The sequence below is a fragment of the Pleurodeles waltl genome, chromosome 9 (genome assembly GCF_031143425.1).
Source record: "Pleurodeles waltl isolate 20211129_DDA chromosome 9, aPleWal1.hap1.20221129, whole genome shotgun sequence".
NCBI classification, from domain to species: domain Eukaryota; kingdom Metazoa; phylum Chordata; class Amphibia; order Caudata; family Salamandridae; genus Pleurodeles; species Pleurodeles waltl.
In genome coordinates this window covers 565,390,612-565,410,351 of record NC_090448.1, presented here as the reverse complement: position 1 = coordinate 565,410,351, position 19,740 = coordinate 565,390,612, and the positions used below count along the sequence as shown (strand labels likewise).

The following is a 19,740-nucleotide window of genomic DNA, read 5'->3' as shown; positions in this document are numbered from 1 at the left end:
TCCCCATGGGGCCAGCAACATGTCTCTGGTGTGGCAGGCTGCTGGAACTAGTCAGCCTACACAGACAGTCGGTTAAGTTTCAGGGGGCACCTCTAAGGTGCCCTCTGGGGTGTGTTTTGCAATAAAATGTACACTGGCATCAGTGTGCATTTATTGTGCTGAGAAGTTTGATACCAAACTTCCCAGTTTTCAGTGTAGCCATTATGGTGCTGTGGAGTTCGTGTTTGACAGACTCCCAGACCATATACTCTTATGGCTACCCTGCACTTACAATGTCTAAGGTTTTGTTTAGACACTGTAGGGGTACCATGCTCATGCATTGGTACCCTCACCTATGGTATAGTGCACCCTGCCTTAGGGCTGTAAGGCCTGCTAGAGGGGTGTCTTACCTATACTGCATAGGCAGTGAGAGGCTGGCATGGCACCCTGAGGGGAGTGCCATGTCGACTTACTCATTTTGTTCCCACTAGCACACACAGGCTTGTAAGCAGTGTGTCTGTGCTGAGTGAGGGGTCTCTAGGGTGGCATAAGACATGCTGCAGCCCTTAGAGACCTTCCTTGGCATCAGGGCCCTTGGTACTAGAAGTACCAGTTACAAGGGACTTATCTGAATGCCAGGGTGTGCCAATTGTGGATACAATGGTACATTTTAGGTGAAGGAACACTGGTGCTGGGGCCTGGTTAGCAGGGTCCCAGCACTCTTCTCAGTCAAGTCAGCATCAGTATCAGGCAAAAAGTGGGGGGGTAACTGCAACAGGGAGCCATTTCTTTACACCCCTGCAGAGGAAGACCAGAAGACGACAACTGCCTTGGCTCCAGAAACTCACCGGCCTGTCTTCTGCCTTCCAAAGACCCTGCTCCAGCGACGCCTTCCAAAGGGACCAGCGACCTCGACATCCTCTGAGGACTGCCCCTGCTTCGACAAGACAAGAAACTCCCGAGGACAGCGGACCTGCTCCAAGAAAGGCTGCAACTTTGTTTCCAGCAGCCTTGAAAGAACCCTGCAAGCTCCCCGCAAGAAGCGTGAGACTTGCAACACTGCACCCGGCGACCCCGACTCGGCTGGTGGAGATCCGACACCTCAGGAGGGACCCCAGGACTACTCTGATACTGTGAGTACCAAAACCTGTCCCCCCTGAGCCCCCACAGCGCCGCCTGCAGAGGGAATCCCGAGGCTTCCCCTGACCGCGACTCTTTGAATCCAAAGTCCCGACGCCTGGGAGAGACCCTGCACCCGCAGGACCCGAAGGACCGGACTTTCACTGGAGAAGTGACCCCCAGGAGTCCCTCTCCCTTGCCCAAGTGGAGGTTTCCCCGAGGAACCCCCCCCTTGCCTGCCTGCAGCGCTGAAGAGATCCCGAGATCTCTCATAGACTAACATTGCGAACCCGACGCTTGTTTCTACACTGCACCCGGCCGCCCCCGCGCTGCTGAGGGTGAAATTTCTGTGTGGGCTTGTGTCCCCCCCGGTGCCCTACAAAACCCCCCTGGTCTGCCCTCCGAAGACGCGGGTACTTACCTGCAAGCAGACCGGAACCGGGGCACCCCCTTCTCTCCATTCTAGCCTATGTGTTTTGGGCACCACTTTGAACTCTGCACCTGACCGGCCCTGAGCTGCTGGTGTGGTGACTTTGGGGTTGCTCTGAACCCCCAACGGTGGGCTACCTTGGACCAAGAACTGAACCCTGTAAGTGTCTTACTTACCTGGTAAAACTAACCAAAACTTACCTCCCCTAGGAACTGTGAAAATTGCACTAAGTGTCCACTTTTAAAACAGCTATTTGTCAATAACTTGAAAAGTATACATGCAATTTTTATGATTTAAAGTTCCTAAAGTACTTACCTGCAATACCTTTCAAATGAGATATTACATGTAGAATTTGAACCTGTGGTTCTTAAAATAAACTAAGAAAATATATTTTTCTATACAAAAACCTATTGGCTGGATTTGTCTCTGAGTGTGTGTACCTCATTTATTGTCTATGTGTATGTACAACAAATGCTTAACACTACTCCTTGGGTAAGCCTACTGCTCGACCACACTACCACAAAATAGAGCATTAGTATTATCTATTTTTACCACTATTTTACCTCTAAGGGGAACCCTTGGACTCTGTGCATGCTATTTGTAAAGAAATGGCTCCCTGTTGCAGTTACCCCCCACTTTTTGCCTGATACTGATGCTGACTTGACTGAGAAGTGTGCTGGGACCCTGCTAACCAGGCCCCAGCACCAGTGTTCCTTCACCTAAAATGTACCATTGTATCCACAATTGGCAGACCCTGGCATCCAGATAAGTCCCTTGTAACTGGTACCTCTAGTACCAAGGGCCCTGATGCCAAGGAAGGTCTCTAAGGGCTGCAGCATGTCTTATGCCACCCTGGAGACCTCTCACTCAGCACAGACACACTGCTTACCAGCTTGTGTGTGCTAGTGAGGACAAAACGAGTAAGTCGACATGGCACTCCCCTCAGGGTGCCATGCCAGCCTCTCACTGCCTATGCAGTATAGGTAAGACACCCCTCTAGCAGGCCTTACAGCCCTAAGGCAGGGTGCACTATACCATAGGTGAGGGTACCAGTGCATGAGCATGGTACCCCTACAGTGTCTAAACAAAACCTTAGACATTGTAAGTGCAGGGTAGCCATAAGAGTATATGGTCTGGGAGTCTGTCAAACACGAACTCCACAGCACCATAATGGCTACACTGAAAACTGGGAAGTTTGGTATCAAACTTCTCAGCACAATAAATGCACACTGATGCCAGTGTACATTTTATTGTAAAATACACCACAGAGGGCACCTTAGAGGTGCCCCCTGAAACTTAACCGACTATCTGTGTAGGCTGACTAGTTCTAGCAGCCTGCCACAAACCGAGACATGTTGCTGGCCCCATGGGGAGAGTGCCTTTGTCACTCTGAGGCCAGTAACAAAGCCTGCACTGGGTGGAGATGCTAACACCTCTCCCAGGCAGGAATTGTCACACCTGGCGGTGAGCCTCAAAGGCTCACCTCCTTTGTGCCAACCCAGCAGGACACTCCAGCTAGTGGAGTTGCCCGCCCCCTCCGGCCAGGCCCCACTTTTGGCGGCAAGGCCGGAGAAAATAATGAGAATAACAAGGAGGAGTCACTGGCCAGTCAGGACAGCCCCTAAGGTGTCCTGAGCTGAGGTGACTCTAACTTTTAGAAATCCTCCATCTTGCAGATGGAGGATTCCCCCAATAGGGTTAGGATTGTGACCCCCTCCCCTTGGGAGGAGGCACAAAGAGGGTGTACCCACCCTCAGGGCTAGTATCCATTGGCTACTAACCCCCCAGACCTAAACACGCCCTTAAACTTAGTATTTAAGGGCTACCCTGAACCCTAGAAAATTAGATTCCTGCAACAAGAAGAAGGACTGCCCAGCTGAAAACCCCTGCAGCGGAAGACCAGAAGACGACAACTGCCTTGGCTCCAGAAACTCACCGGCCTGTCTCCTGCCTTCCAAAGATCCTGCTCCAGCGACGCCTTCCGAAGGGACCAGCGACCTCGACATCCTCTGAGGACTGCCCCTGCTTCGAAAAGACAAACTCCCGAGGACAGCGGACCTGCTCCAAGAAAAGCTGCAACTTTGTTTCCAGCAGCTTCAAAGAACCCTGCAAGCTCCCCGCAAGAAGCGTGAGACTTGCAACACTGCACCCGGCGACCCCGACTCGGTTGGTGGAGATCCGACACCTCAGGAGGGACCCCAGGACTACTCTGATACTGTGAGTACCAAAACCTGTCCCCCCTGAGCCCCCACAGCGCCGCCTGCAGAGGGAATCCCGAGGCTTCCCCTGACCGCGACTCTTTGAACCTAAAGTCCCGACGCCTGGGAGAGACCCTGCACCCGCAGCCCCCAGGACCTGAAGGACCGGACTTTCACTGGAGAAGTGACCCCCAGGAGTCCCTCTCCCTTGCCCAAGTGGAGGTTTCCCCGAGGAATCCCCCCCTTGCCTGCCTGCAGCGCTGAAGAGATCCCGAGATCTCTCATAGACTAACATTGCGAACCCGACGCTTGTTTCTACACTGCACCCGGCCGCCCCCGCGCCGCTGAGGGTGAAATTTCTGTGTGGACTTGTGTCCCCCCCGGTGCCCTACAAAACCCCCCTGGTCTGCCCTCCGAAGACGCGGGTACTTACCTGCCAGCAGACCGGAACCGGGGCACCCCCTTCTATCCATTCTAGCCTATGCGTTTTGGGCACCACTTTGAACTCTGCACCTGACCGGCCCTGAGCTGCTGGTGTGGTGACTTTGGGGTTGCTCTGAACCCCCAACGGTGGGCTACCTTGGACCAAGAACTAAGCCCTGTAAGTGTCTTACTTACCTGGTTAACCTAACAAATACTTACCTCCCCTAGGAACTGTGAAAATTGCACTAAGTGTCCACTTTTAAAACAGCTATTCGTCAATAACTTGAAAAGTATACATGCAATTTTTATGATTTGAAGTTCCTAAAGTACTTACCTGCAATACCTTTCGAAGGAGCTATTACATGTAGAATTTGAACCTGTGGTTCTTAAAATAAACTAAGAAAAGATATTTTTCTATATAAAAACCTATTGGCTGGATTTGTCTCTGAGTGTGTGTACCTCATTTATTGTCTATGTGTATGTACAACAAATGCTTAACACTACTCCTTGGATAAGCCTACTGCTCGACCACACTACCACAAAATAGAGCATTAGTATTATCTATTTTTTACCACTATTTTACCTCTAAGGGGAACCCTTGGACTCTGTGCATGCTATTCCTTACTTTGAAATAGCACATACAGAGCCAACTTCCTACACTATTCCTTACTTTGAAATAGCACATACAGAGCCAACTTCCTACAAAGGGCATTTCCTCACATTACTTTACTGCTACTGCTAATCACACTTCATTACAATTATCTCCAGATTGGTGTAGAAAGGGTTCTTATCTTTTGGTGTAATTTTCTGGTGTGAGTGTGTCAGTTTAATGTAGCCTGGCATATAGTGAAGATCCTATGTGTAAATATAAAATGGCATCATGTTTAAATGGCAAGTGCCTTTTGATGAAAAAATACTTCATTTGTTTTTATTTTTTTTCATTTTTATTATTTGTGAAGTGCTCTACTGCAGATGCAGTTACAGAGAGATGGCCAATTGGAAAGGTGCCTGAAGATCGTTTCACCATCTTTTTTTTTCTTTCTTCCCTCTTTATAATTAGGACTTTGAGTCGAAGAACGGTGTGGAAATGTTGTTCACAAAAAATGGTAAATCGCTGGGACCTGCCTACAAAATTAAGAAGGACACTTTGTCTGGCAAAGCACTCTTTCCACATGTTCTTGTAAAGAACTGCTCTGTTGACTTCAACTTTGGACAGAAAGATGAGCCCTTCTTCCCAATTCTGCCAGGTTACACATTTCTGCAGCACGTTCCTCTCTATGAAAGAGTTCGTGGTAGTGTTGGGCCCAAAACTAAAGCCGATTGTGAGGTAAGTGGTTGCATAGATTTCCTTCCTCCTTTTTTCTTCCATAAGTTCCTAATAACTTGCTTAGCCTATTGTAATAGTGTGTGCTTAACTGTTCAATAACAATGGAGTTTCTGTTGCAGAAGTGTATGTATACACACTCCCTTTCTACTATGCACTAACATTATTCAGCCTGTCCAAGCATTGTGTTCTGAGCAAGATGGAGGAGTGTGCATAACTTGAGCAAGAAAGCTATTGCTTGGACACCTGAAAGTGAACTCTAAACCTTTCTGAGCTTTTGACTTTGCTTCTTTATGCTGACTGTCCTAAAGTTTGCAGTTTTTTTTTTTTCATTTAAGTGCTTCTCCAGACACCCTTTGTAACCTGCGTATCACTGACGGAAGAAACCACTGCACAGGAAAATACCTGAACAGACTAAAAGTATGTTTCACGTACATAGTTGCATGTGCGTCCAAAAGTATTCAACAAAAATCTAGGACAGCTGAGGACCAGTGCACAGCACCACTAATAAGTTCCCTTTCTATTTGTATGAACATAATGCCCACCTCTCTGGGTAAGCTGTCCAACATGCTAGTATTTAGAATTATATAGCAGGAAAAAAGAGGCAAGGCAGGGTTATCTGCTAACATTTTGCCTTCTTCCTCCTATTTTGTTTTTCCTGACCTTTCTTATGTTGGCTTCAGGACTCTGGACACTTAACCACTGCTAACTGGTGCTAAAGTGCACATGCTCTCTGTCTAAAACGTACTGGTGATTGGTTTATCCATGGTTGGTGTATTTGATTTACTAGTAAGTCCCTAGTATAGTGCAGCTAGCGTGCCCAGTGCCTACAAATGAAATGCTAATAGTGGTCCTGCAACACTGATTGTGCCACCCACACAAATATCCCTTTAAACCTGTCTCACACCTGCCACTGCAGTGTCTGTGTGGGCAGTTTATAATTGCCATTTTGGCCTGGCAAGTGCACCTACTTGCCAGGCCCAGACCTTCCCTTTTACTACACATAAGTCACCCGCAATGTAGGCCCAAGTCAGCCCCATGGGCAGGGTGCAGTGTATTTAAAAGGTAGGGCATTTACTGGTGTGTTTCACATGTTCTGATAGTGAATATAAGGAAATGCCTTCCTTTGCATGGTTACCCCCTGACTTTTTGCCGTTTGTTGATGCCAGTTATGATTGAAAGTGTGCTGGGATCCTGTCAAACAGGCCCCAGCACTAGTGTTCTTTCCCTAAACTGTACCTTTGTTTCCACAATTGGCACAGCCCTGGCACACAGATAAGTCCCTTGTCAATGGTACCCCTGGTACCAAGGGCCCTGTGGCCAGGGAAGGTCTCTAAGGGTTGCAGGATGTCTTATGCCACTTGAGGACCCCTCACTCAGCACATGCACACTGCCTCACAGCTTGTGTGTGCTGGTGAGGAGAAAATTACTAAGTCGACATGGCACTCACCTCAGGGTGCCATGCCCCCCTCACTGCCTGTGGCAAAAGTAAGTTACACCTCTAGAAGGCTTTACAGCCCAAAGGCAGGGTGCACTATACCACAGGTGAGGGCATAAGTGCATGAGCACTATGCCCCTACAGTGTCTAAGCAAAACCTCAGACATTGTAAGTGCAGGGCAGCCATAAAGAGTACATGGTCTGGGAGTTTGACAAACACGAACTCCACAGTTCCATAATGGCTACACTGAAAACTGGGAAATTTTGTATCAAACTTCTCAGCACAATAAATGCACACTGATGCCATTGTGGGATTTATTGTAAAATACACCCAGAGGGCATCTTAGAGATGCCCCCTGAATACCAGTCCGACTCCTAGTGCTAGGCTGACCAGTTTCTGCCAGCCTGCCACAACCAGACGACTTTTTGGCCACATGGAGTGAGTGCCTTTGCCACTCTGGCCACGAACAAAGCCTGTGCTTCTCACTTCCCCCTGCAGGAACTGTAACACCTGGCAGTGGGCCTCAAAGGCTCATGCCTTTTGTTACAGCATCCCAGCTAGTGGAGGTGCCCGCCCCTCTGGCCACTGCCCCCATTTTTGGTGGCAAGGCTGGGGGAGGTAATGAGGAAAACAAAGGAGTCGCCCACCAGTCAGGACAGCCCCTAAGGTTCCCTGAGCTGAGGTGACCCCTGCCTTTAGAAATCCTCCATCTTGGTTTTGGATGATTCCCCCAATAGGAATAGGGATGTGCCCCCCCCCCTCGCCTCAGGGAGGAGGCACAAAGAGGGTGTAGCCACCCTCAAGGACATTAGCCATATGCTACTGCTCCCCCCGACCTAAACACACCCCTAAATTTAATTTTTAGGGGCGACCCTGAACCCAGGAAATCAGATTCCTGCAACCTACAACAAGGACTGCTGACCTAAAAGCCCTGCAGAGACGACGACGACTGTTCCGACAACTGACTTGGCCCCAGCCCTACCTGCCTGTCCCCAGGCTCGAAGAACGTGCACGACGACGCATCAGACAAGGAGCAGCGACCTCTGAGGACTCCGAGGACTGCCCTGAATCCGAAGGACCAAGGCACTGTTCAAAAAGTGCAATAACTTTGCAACTTTTAAAGAACTCTCTACCCGCCAGAAGCGTGAGACTTCTCACTCTGCACCGACGCCCTCACTCGAGTTCCGGAGAACCAACACCGCAGAGAGGACTCCTAGGTCCCTACGACGACGTGGGTACCCTGAGTTGACCTCCCTGCACCCCTACAGCGACGCCTGCAGAGATGATCCAGAGGCTCCCCCTGACCACGACTGCCTGGTAACAAAGAACCCGACGCGTGGACCAAAGACTGCACTCACAGCCCCCAGGACCGAGAGGACCACCTACCAGTGCAGTAGTGACCAGCAGGCGGCCCTCATCCTAGTCCAGTCGGTGGCTGGCCTGAGAAGCCCCCGTGCCCTGCCTGCATCGCCTAAGTGACCCCCAGGTCCCGCCATTGCTTTCAATAGCTAACCCCATGCCTACTTTACCTACTGCACCTGGCCACCCCTGTGCCGCTGAGGGTGTGTTTTGTTGGCTCGTGTGTGGTCCACCCCACCTCAGTGCTCTACAAAACTCCCCTGGTCTGCTCCCCGAGGACGCAGGTACTTGCCTGTAAGCAGACTAGGACCAGAGCACCCCTGTTCTTCATAGGCGCCTATGTGTTTTTGGCCCTCCTTTGACCACTGCACCTGACCGGCCCTGGGTTGCTGGTGCTGTGGCTTTGTGTGAAGTACCTTGCATTTTATGTATTTACCTCAAATCTGGAATCTTGTTCTGAAATAAATTTAAGAAAATATATTTCTCTATATAAAAACTATTGGTATGGAGTTAAGTCTTTTTGTGTGTTCCTCATTTATTGCCTGTGTGTGTGTATAACAAATGCTTAACAGTACTGTCTGTTAAGCTTACTGCTCGACCACACTACCACAAAATAGAGCATTAGTATTATCTAATTTTGCCACTATCAACCTCTAAGAGGAACCCTTGAGCTCTTTGCATAGTATCCCTCGCTATGAGCTAGTATATACAGAGCCTACTTCCTCATTGTAGGAAATACCCTCTTTTTGGCATGATTACTCCACCTTTTTGCCTGCTGTCAGTATGTTTTGGCTGTTTTCACTGGGGGCTGCTAACCAGGACCCCAGTGATTGTGTTCTGTCCCTCTTGATACGGTTGCTTAGGACTTTGCACACTCCACAATGGGCATACTAGTGTCCCCATATAAGTCCCTAGTATATGGTACTTGGGTACCCAGGGCATTGGGACACCAGGGGTTCCCCGTGGGCTGCAGCATGTATCCTGCCACCCATGGGAGCCAATGCAAAATGTGTCTGCGGGCCTGCCAGTGCATCCTGCGTGAAAAGATGCATGCACCCTTAAACTACAGGTTACTGCACCAGGTCACTGTAAGTCACCCCATTGGTAGGTCCTCCTAGCCCACCGGGCAGGGTGCAGGTACCTGTGTGTGAGAGCACCCCTGCATGAGCTCCAGCTCCATTGCACTGGACTACGTAAGTGCGGGGAAACCATTTTACCTGTGTACTGGACACCTGTGTCTAGCTACATAATGGTAACCTGGGCATGTTTGGTATCAAACATGTCAGAATCATACCCCAACACTGTTGCCATTATTGGTTGGATGATCCCATGCACTCTAAAAGCAGCCTCCAAACCTCTGGAGTGTCTAGGGCCAGGGCAGGGGAAGGCGGGGCCTTGTGTACTACAAGGACTTCCTTTGAAGTTTGTCCACTTCAAAGACAGAAATGGGTATATGTATTGGACCTCTGGCACCACAAAGTTAGAACACTTCTGGGCTGAGAACCTTCTGGCAGGAAGAAGAGCTGGGTGGTTTAGGAGGGACTGCCACTCTGATTGTTGCGTTGTTGTGCATCCTGCTGCTTCTATCTTGTGAGTGTAGGGACTTGACTTTTTCTGCATCCTGCTTTCCAAGGGCTTGAACTGAGCTTGCGTCCTGTTAAGTCTCAGGGCAAACAAAGACTTCATCTGCCAGCGCCTGGGGTCTCTTGTTAAGAGTCCTGACTTTCCAGTTCCTGGGCCCTTGGAAGTGAGCACTGGTGCAACTAAGAAAAACCAAGCACATCGACTCCAGAATGAATTCAGAACGGGTGTCGCCGCTCTCTGGTGCTATGCCTGCTGGAGCCGTGGTCCCCACTGAGTGCGACGACCATGACCTACAACTCTGGCCCGCCGCCACAATGCCTCAAGTCACGCTACAGCTAGAGTCCCAGGTGCCGTGTCACAGATGTCTGTGACCCCTGACTGCCGCAGCACCTGTAGCACTGTGATGTGATCGCCTGCTGGAGTTACTGACTGAGTCTTGTTGTAAGGAACCAACGCTGCCTTACCTTCCCGGTGACAATAAGGAACCAACACTGCATCAGCTCTGACTCTGCACTTCCCTGACTCCGTATGACGTCCGTTTCCTCATTTTTCTTCCCCAGGTGCTGTACCAGGTGTCCTTTTGACTCTGTGACTGTCCCACACTCCCTCCCTCGCGAGTAGCATCAGACTGTTGGGGACGTCTCCAGCAAGAAGCTGTGATAGCCCCAGTTGGACCGATTGTGTTTCTAGGTGCTATAATAAGATTTCATCTTTGAAAAATGTATATCTTTATTTGTGTATGTTGGATATTTTTGTCGTTTTGGTCTTGCTTTACTCACATAAATATTGGCTATTTTTAGGTCGAGCATAGCACGCAAACGCTGCTTTTCCAACATATTATCTAACTTTGGGATTAACCACACCTACCTCTCGCCCATCACTTTCACTTATTTGTGGGCTTGCCTTTCAAAAATCCTTTGGCATTGGTTCGTGTCTTGGAGACCGACCCTGTTGCATGGATTACTGCATGATTGCAAATATGTTTGACTGTAAGCGAACTGCTTTTTTTTTTTTTTCTTTGTGTCTTTGCTCATGGTGTTTGAATCGGCTTGTTTTCATTTCATGCTCGTCTTTCTTTAGGCTTGTTTCTCTTCGGATCAAAACTGTAACACCTTCTCTGCGTGCGTTTATATATGGAGATCTGCGTCTTTGTCCCAGCCTCGGAGGCAGGCTGCCTAGTTATGGAGTGCCTATCTCCCCCAGGCATCTTACTTCCTTGTTGGGAGGCGTTAATGAGCAAAAATGTACCATCCAGCTGACTGTTTATAACTAGTCATTGGGACATTGAAGTTAGCAGTACCGCAGTGCCTTTGAAGCATAAAAATAGCCATCTCTGACACGTGCTCCATTAGACAAAATCAACTTTTTGCCATCCGCACTGCACGTGTGTTTAATAGGACAAGCAAAACTGCAAGACTCAGAACGTGGTGTGCTATTGGCACAAATTAGGGCTAACTGAAGTGGGGTGGTAGGGATTACTGATGACAGTAGGGAATTTGACAACTACATGCCCTCTAACGCTGCGTCTCTGCTGCTTGCTTTACTTGAGAGGTGAATGAGCCCAAAACCTAAAGTACTCCCTCGATCTCGTGGGCTGTAATCATGCACTTAAACAGGCAGTTCAAGGACGATTGCAGAGGTGATGGAAAATTGACATTTTTGAAGTCCCCTTGGTGCACGTAACAGCTGTTTTTTGTTAGCTCTGCATTTATACACGACTGGAGAGTTTTTTTTATTTTTTTTTACCCAACATACACCTCAAGTAATTCATTTGTACGCAGAGTTAAGAGCAATCGCAGCATGCATGAGTACTGCTGAAGCAAAACTGTGTGACTGACTCGAACACATTTTAAAGGAGGAAAAAGGACCACGCAAGTTGCCAGCGATTCAGCTTACTTTGTCAGTGCTGGTTCGGTTTGTCATGGGTTTTGTAAAATATATTGTTTGAGCTAACGGGCCCTTCCCTCTGTGTTTAAACACCTGTTTAAAAGCAAAACAATTTTCTTGGCCTTAAAGCATTGTTTGGCACGGATGGAACAACTTTGTTGGTGTGCTGCTTGTGAAAGATTAGACTCCTTGTGACAGTGAAGATAAAGAATGAGTAAAGAGGGATGGCCCAATGCTGTATGCAGTATTCGATGGAAGAAATATGTGAATGACACAATAGACAAATGGATGACGGGGGCTGGCTGAAAGCTCCTGTAAGTAAATGTATTATTATAAATATAATTTAGTAAAAATGCCATACTTGAAATGTTTAATGCTTTCTTTTCATCTGTATGCCCATCATGGCTTGTCCACCACCACATTTTCCTCTAAAATGTTTTCCTAATTTTGTATGATCTATGAAATCTATTACTGCAGGTGTACCGCCTTTATTCTGAGTATACCAGTCTTTAAAACTTGTTCCAGGAAATGTATTTGTTTTGCAGCTGGGAGGAGTTTGTTTTTTATGGGCCTTATTTGAAATAATAGCCTTTTAGTTTTATGGGGGGCCCGAATTACATGTCAGAAAGGACCAAATTATATCGCAGAGTACAATTCCTGTTTTGAAAGCGGTTTCTTCTTCTCTGTTCCAAAAATAATAAACCCATTATCTTGAGCAGCTCAATTTGCCACATTCCAGCTCTAGTATGTCTGCAGTTGTACTGACAGATGTGGACACTCCAAAATCTATAGTACTCTGTATGGATGTCTTACTTTTTGCATTGTCAGTAGTAATGGCCTTCTGCTTGACTTGTCACATTTTTTTATTCAACTGAGCTTGGGATTTTTCCTAATGCACCTGCCCTTGACTCTGCAGAAGTAAGACTTGTTATGCATATGTGTTTGTTTCACTTTGTGTCTTTTTACATGCACGGATTTAACCTAATGGGAAGTTTTTATTTTTAAGATTCTCATGATGGTGGGCTTGCCAGGGGCAGGCAAAACAACATGGGCAATGAAACATGCTGCTGCCCATCCTGAAAAAAAGTACAACATACTGGGAACAAACACCATAATGGACAAGATGAGGGTAAGTAACCTATTTGAAATGATCTAGGCTTTGGTGCGTTATCCCAGGCTGTACTTAAATCTGAGTGATTTGAATCAAATAGTGACATTTCTTTTAAATTCTTCCTATACCGAAGAACAAAATCCCTAGAAACATTCGCTGTGAAATAGTTTCCTATTTTTCTGGCATCATTATGGGGCTCGGAATAATGTGGTTTTGACATGGGTGAGTGAAGGCAAATGTTAAGATTTGGCTGGTTTTATTTAAGAGGAGGAGGTATTTCCAGTATCCCTTTCATATAGTTACGCTCTTAAATTGCTTAGGTCTTAAATTATTCATGATCAATAATAAATGTTGTGGTGCAATTAATGACTATTCTATAAAGTTGTGGTTGTTTTGGCCTGCCAGTATTTTCAACACTTCATTTCAGATGATTCTTTAGTAGGACTATGTATTTTATAATCTGCATTTTTCCTCTCTTTTTTTTAACTTGTCTTGTTATTTCCTTGAAGTAAGTTCTTTGGGTCAGATTGGGACTGTAAGCCTCCCCACAACCCCCTCCCTCTGCACCCGTTAGCTTCCTTCTCTTCGGGGTATCGCTTCGATGTTGCAGGAAGGGCCTTTGGTGGCTGTGCACCAGAGCCTACGGCCTGATAAGTCTCAGTGTACCTTTGACCTGATAACTGATGAAGATAACTCTGGGTCATTTTATATATATATATATATAGTTCTTGCGTGGTCTACTGTTTTTTGCTTGGTGTTAAGGATCACTGCTAGAGGACCACTACCACTAGGGGGGGTAATGGCCCTATCTGCCCACTGGTGGGCAGAAGAACTTTGGCCCTATTTATTTGCAGTGGGGGTAGAAAAACAATAATTTGGCCCCCCAAGAAACAGATCAGCCTAATTATATTGAAGGGGTGTTGCTCCCTAAACATGAAAAAAAAAAAGATCCCTGGTGTCTAGGGGTTTTCTGCCCGTTAATGTCCATTTCAAAGAAAAAATAAATCCCTGGTGTCTAATGGGCATTTCTGCTGCCCGATCGCAGAAATGCTTGCAGAGACATGAAAGGAAAGGCCTTTCCTTTCATGCCTCTGCTGCCCCCCTCTTCCCGAGCGGAAGAGAAATGCTCAGCATTTCTCTTCTGCAATGCTTCCAGCACGATTGGAGGTGACCTCTGACGTCACGGGGGGTCGAGGGGTGGAGGGGGAAGCAATTATCCTTCCAGCCCTGACCTGAGTGGGTAGGAGGACCAACCAGCAAAGGGACTGAGTACCACAAAGTCTGCACTCAGGAACGTCCTTGAAGGCTTGGCTTCCAGTTAGGGGCATTCCAGTGTACTGATGACCAGAGACCAGTTCAGGGGTTGGCTGGACTCTTCTTTGATTTGAGGTAATTTACAAGGATTCAAATTGTTCCATAATACAGGCATATTCCTTGCCATGCTTGCTGTCTCAATCTCCTTTTCACTCATGTCTAGTGGCAGGTGCACGGGTCCTTCTAGCAAAGGGCAGATTGAAGACTGCTGGAGTAATTACTCAGCCTGATGGTTGATCCCCGGTAGACTTGGTTGAACGATCTGTGCACACAATGGCCTTTTTAGTCAGATGAGCCTTGTCAGCTGGGTCTTGAGATAAATCTGATCTTTCCAGCATGCCTAGTCTACCACTTTGTCTTTAAAAAAGAAAAAAAAAAAGGGACAGACTTTACAGGTTTAGCTCATTGTCTCTTCTTTTGCATACAAGCAATTGAATGCCACAATTGTCTGGTTGGCAAAGATGAACAAATAACTGTTTAAGGGGGTCAGTGCATTTCAGAGCATATTCACCTCTGGTACATTTTTCTAGCAAATTCATGAAGAGGTGTTCTCGCTGGTTCTCTCAAAATTAGATCCTGCTAAACTATTAAATAGTTATTTGTTATAAATTCAAGCTTTCATTTTTATCCTATACATTAAAATGTGTTTATTGTAAAATTTTAATTTGGTCTTAAATACAGTATTTATGTTTAAATACCAAAATATTTGGCATTGTTCAAATTTTAGGTGATGGGCCTCAGGCGACAGCGGAACTATGCTGGCCGTTGGGATGTTTTAATACAGCAAGCAACTGGTTGTTTGAACAAGCACTTTCAGATTGCATCTCGGAAGAAACGCAATTATATTTTAGACCAGGTATCTAAAAAATTTATTACAGCAATTTATGGAAGCCTGTACATTGCTGCTCTTATTTGAAATGTATTTTTTGCTTGGAAGACATTCCTGTATTTCACCGGTGTTTGCTACGTTGGCTAGTTTAAAACCCAGCCTATCTAATATTGTATATGGTGTTATTTAAGACAGGTAACCAAGATTTTCTTTAGTGGTCATGCCTGATGCCATGTGTAAAGGTACCAAGTAACTGCACTTAAAGTTTCTGGAATGTTGTCTTAATTATGCACACGCCCTCGGTAGCCCTTTGAAATCCCTTTAATTTTAGAGACAAGTTGTATGTACGGACCCTAACCACAAGAATACAACTTTTTGTAGTATTTGGGATGAAAACTACTGGAAGGATTAGAAAATATTTGCATCCATGCCTGTGAGTTATTCCTCTGAGCTGGATGCCTTTTCTTGGGATCTTTGGGCCATGCATTATTGCATTTCAGTTGGGTGACCAAATTAGGCGCTTTTGGGCACTTGACTATTTAATAACTATAGTTCAGTTTTACTGTCCGTTTAAATAAAACCACTCCTCGAAAGACCTGCTGAAGGCTCAGATGAGGAATGTAGGAAAGTACCCTCTTTCTGGGCATGGTTACTCCCATTTTCTGCCTGTTGTCAGTGTGTTTTGTCAGTGTTCACTGGGATCCTGCTAATGAGGACCCCAGTGATCATGCTCTCTCCCTTCTAACTTGGTAACGTGTACCATTTTCACTCCACATTTGCCATACTGGTGCCCCCATGTTAAGTCCCTAGTATATGGTACACGGGTACCCAGGGCATTGGGGTACCAGGGAATCTTCATGGGGTGCAGCATGTATTATGCCACCCATGGCAGCCCATGCAAAGTGTTCTGCAGGCCTGTCATTGCAGCCTGCGTGAAAGGGTGCTTGCACCCTTTTTTACCATAGGTCACTATACCAGGTCACTAAGTCACCCCTATGGTAGGCCTTCCTAGTCCAGAAGGCAGGGTCAGCTACCTGTGTGTGAGGGCACCCCTGCATGAGTAGAGGTGCCGCTATGAATGCCAGTTCCTGAGCATTGGACTTCGTAAATGGAGGTAAGCCATTTTACACGTGTACTGGACACAAGTCCACACTACCTGTGTCCAGCTACATAATGGTAACTCCGAACCTAGGGATGTTAGGCATCAAACATGTCAGAATTAAACCCCTATACTGTTGCCAGTATTGGAAGTATGATTCGTGCAGTCTGCGAGCTCCTTAGAGGACCCCCAGCATTGCTCCTACCAGTCATCCAGGTTTTTCTAGGCAGCCCAAGCTGCTGCCACCCCTCAGACCGGTTTCTGCCCTCCTGCTGCTTGAACAGCCCAAGCCCAGGAAGGCAGATCAAAGGATTTCCTTTGGGAGAGGGGGCAGCACCCTCTCCCATTGGATATAGGTATTACATGACTTGGGAGGGGTAGCCTACCCAAGCCACACTGGTATGCTTTGAAAGGCACATTTGGTGCCCTCTGTACATAAACCATCCTTGACCGGTTCAGGGACCTTCACTCCCTGATCTGGCGTGAAACGACAATCGAAATGGGAGTGATCTGGGAGCATCTGAGTGGCCAGACAGGTGACGTCAGAGCCCCCTCCTGAGAGGTGGTCACCTGGCCAGATGACCAATCCCCCTTTCAGGGTTATGTACTCTCTTGGGTGGGTTCATCAGATTTGGATTGCAAGATTCCAGCAGGACTCCTGCAACCTTACTTAGACTTCTAGCCACTGGATCTGTGACTGGACCCTCCAGGAACCGACAATCTGCATTTACGAAGAAGATTCTTCAAACAACATTGTTTCCGTGGTTGGTCCCAGCTTCAGTCTGCACGAGAAGGAAGAAGAAATCTCCCTTGGAGTGAAGGAGTCACTCCTGCATCTGCAGGAACCTACTGCAACGATGACCGGCTGCATTAATCTCCTCTCCTCCTGAGCTGCGTGGATCCTGCATCACGGGTGGTAGTCCGGAGTAGTCCTCTTGTTCCTTGTAGGAAGTTGGCTCTGTATGTGCTATTTCAAAGTAAGGAATAGCATGCACAGAGTCCAAGGGTTCCCCTTAGAGGTAAAATAGTGGTAAAAAGAGATAATACTAATGCTCTATTTTGTGGTAGTGTGGTCGAGCAGTAGGCTTATCCAAGGAGTAGTGTTAAGCATTTGTTGTACATACATATAGACAATAAATGAGGTACACACACTCGGAGACAAATCCAGCCAATAGGTTTTTATATAGAAAAATATCTTTTCTTAGTTTATTTTAAGAACCACAGGTTCAAATTCTACATGTAATATCTCATTCGAAAGGTATTGCAGGTAAGTACTTTAGGAACTTCAAATCATCAAAATTGCATGTATACTTTTCAAGTTATTCACAAATAGCTGTTTTAAAAGTGGACACTTAGTGCAATTTTCACAGTTCCTAGGGGAGGTAAGTATTTGTTAGGTTAACCAGGTAAGTAAGACACTTACAGGGCTTAGTTCTTGGTCCAAGGTAGCCCACCGTTGGGGGTTCAGAGCAACCCCAAAGTCACCACACCAGCAGCTCAGGGCCGGTCAGGTGCAGAGTTCAAAGTGGTGCCCAAAACACATAGGCTAGAATGGAGAGAAGGGGGTGCCCCGGTTCCGGTCTGCTTGCAGGTAAGTACCCGCGTCTTCGGAGGGCAGACCAGGGGGGTTTTGTAGGGCACCGGGGGGGACACAAGCCCACACAGAAATTTCACCCTCAGCAGCGCGGGGGCGGCCGGGTGCAGTGTAGAAACAAGCGTCGGGTTTGTAATGGAAGTCAATGGGAGATCTAGGGATCTCTTCAGCGCTGCAGGCAGGCAAGGGGGGGGGGTTCCTCGGGGAAACCTCCACTTGGTCAAGGGAGAGGGACTCCTGGGGGTCACTTCTGCAGTGAAAGTCCGGTCCTTCAGGTCCTGGGGGCTGCGGGTGCAGGGTCTTTTCCAGGCGTCGGGACTTAGGTTTCAGAGAGTCGCGGTCAGGGGAAGCCTCGGGATTCCCTCTGCAGGTGGCGCTGTGGGGGCTCAGGGGGGACAGGTTTTGGTACTCACAGTCGTAGAGTAGTCCGGGGGTCCTCCCTGAGGTGTTGGTTCTCCACCAGCCGAGTCGGGGTCGCCGGGTGCAGTGTTGCAAGTCTCACGCTTCTTGCGGGGAGATTGCAGGGTTCTTTAAAGCTGCTTCTTGAAACAAAGTTGCAGTCTTTTTGGAGCAGGTCCGCTGTCCTCGGGAGTTTCTTGTCTTTTCGAAGCAGGGGCAGTCCTCAGAGGATGTCGAGGTCGCTGGTCCCTTTGGAAGGCGTCGCTGGAGCAGGATCTTTGGAAGGCAGGAGACAGGCCGGTGAGTTTCTGGAGCCAAGGCAGTTGTCGTCTTCTGGTCTTCCTCTGCAGGGGTTTTCAGCTAGGCAGTCCTTCTTCTTGTAGTTGCAGGAATCTAATTTTCTAGGGTTCAGGGTAGCCCTTAAATACTAAATTTAAGGGCGTGTTTAGGTCTGGGGGGTTAGTAGCCAATGGCTACTAGCCCTGAGGGTGGGTACACCCTCTTTGTGCCTCCTCCCAAGGGGAGGGGGTCACAATCCTAACCCTATTGGGGGAATCCTCCATCTGCAAGATGGAGGATTTCTAAAAGTTAGAGTCACTTCAGCTCAGGACACCTTAGGGGCTGTCCTGACTGGCCAGTGACTCCTCCTTGTTGCTTTCTTTGTTCCCTCCAGCCTTGCCGCCAAAAGTGGGGGCCGTGGCCGGAGGGGGCGGGCAACTCCACTAAGCTGGAGTGCCCTGCTGGGCTGTGACAAAGGGGTGAGCCTTTGAGGCTCACCGCCAGGTGTTACAGCTCCTGCCTGGGGGAGGTGTTAGCATCTCCACCCAGTGCAGGCTTTGTTACTGGCCTCAGAGTGACAAAGGCACTCTCCCCATGGGGCCAGCAACATGTCTCTAGTGTGGCAGGCTGCTGGAACTAGTCAGCCTACACAGACAGTCGGTTAAGTTTCAGGGGGCACCTCTAAGGTGCCCTCTGGGGTGTATTTTGCAATAAAATGTACACTGGCATCAGTGTGCATTTATTGTGCTGAGAAGTTTGATACCAAACTTCCCAGTTTTCAGTGTAGCCATTATGGTGCTGTGGAGTTCGTGTTTGACAAACTCCCAGACCATATACTCTTATGGCTACCCTGCACTTACAATGTCTAAGGTTTTGTTTAGACACTGTAGGGGTACCATGCTCATGCACTGGTACCCTCACCTATGGTATAGTGCACCCTGCCTTAGGGCTGTAAGGCCTGCTAGAGGGGTGACTGACCTATACTTGCATAGGCAGTGAGAGGCTGGCATGGCACCCTGAGGGGAGTGCCATGTCGACTTACTCGTTTTGTTCTCACTAGCACACACAAGCTGGCAAGCAGTGTGTCTGTGCTGAGTGAGAGGTCTCCAGGGTGGCATAAGACATGCTGCAGCCCTTAGAGACCTTCCTTGGCATCAGGGCCCTTGGTACTAGAAGTACCAGTTACAAGGGACTTATCTGGATGCCAGGGTCTGCCAATTGTGGATACAAAAGTACAGGTTAGGGAAAGAACACTGGTGCTGGGGCCTGGTTAGCAGGCCTCAGCACACTTTCAATTGTAAACATAGCATCAGCAAAGGCAAAAAGTCAGGGGGCAACCATGCCAAGGAGGCATTTCCTTACATTCCTCTTTG

The 19,740-nt window shown here is 47.8% G+C and overlaps 1 protein-coding gene across 2 annotated transcripts in view; it reads left to right on the top strand.

The window, feature by feature from the left end:
• Window positions 1-19,740, top strand: part of HNRNPUL1 (heterogeneous nuclear ribonucleoprotein U like 1) — a 105,219-nt gene that overhangs the window by 17,691 nt on the left and 67,788 nt on the right. For both annotated transcript variants that reach the window (XM_069207536.1, XM_069207535.1), the window contains exons 9-11: window positions 5,210-5,476; window positions 12,749-12,871; window positions 14,895-15,023. In XM_069207536.1, coding sequence (XP_069063637.1) covers window positions 5,210-5,476; window positions 12,749-12,871; window positions 14,895-15,023 — 519 coding nt within the window. The remainder of the gene's footprint in view (window positions 1-5,209; window positions 5,477-12,748; window positions 12,872-14,894; window positions 15,024-19,740) is intronic.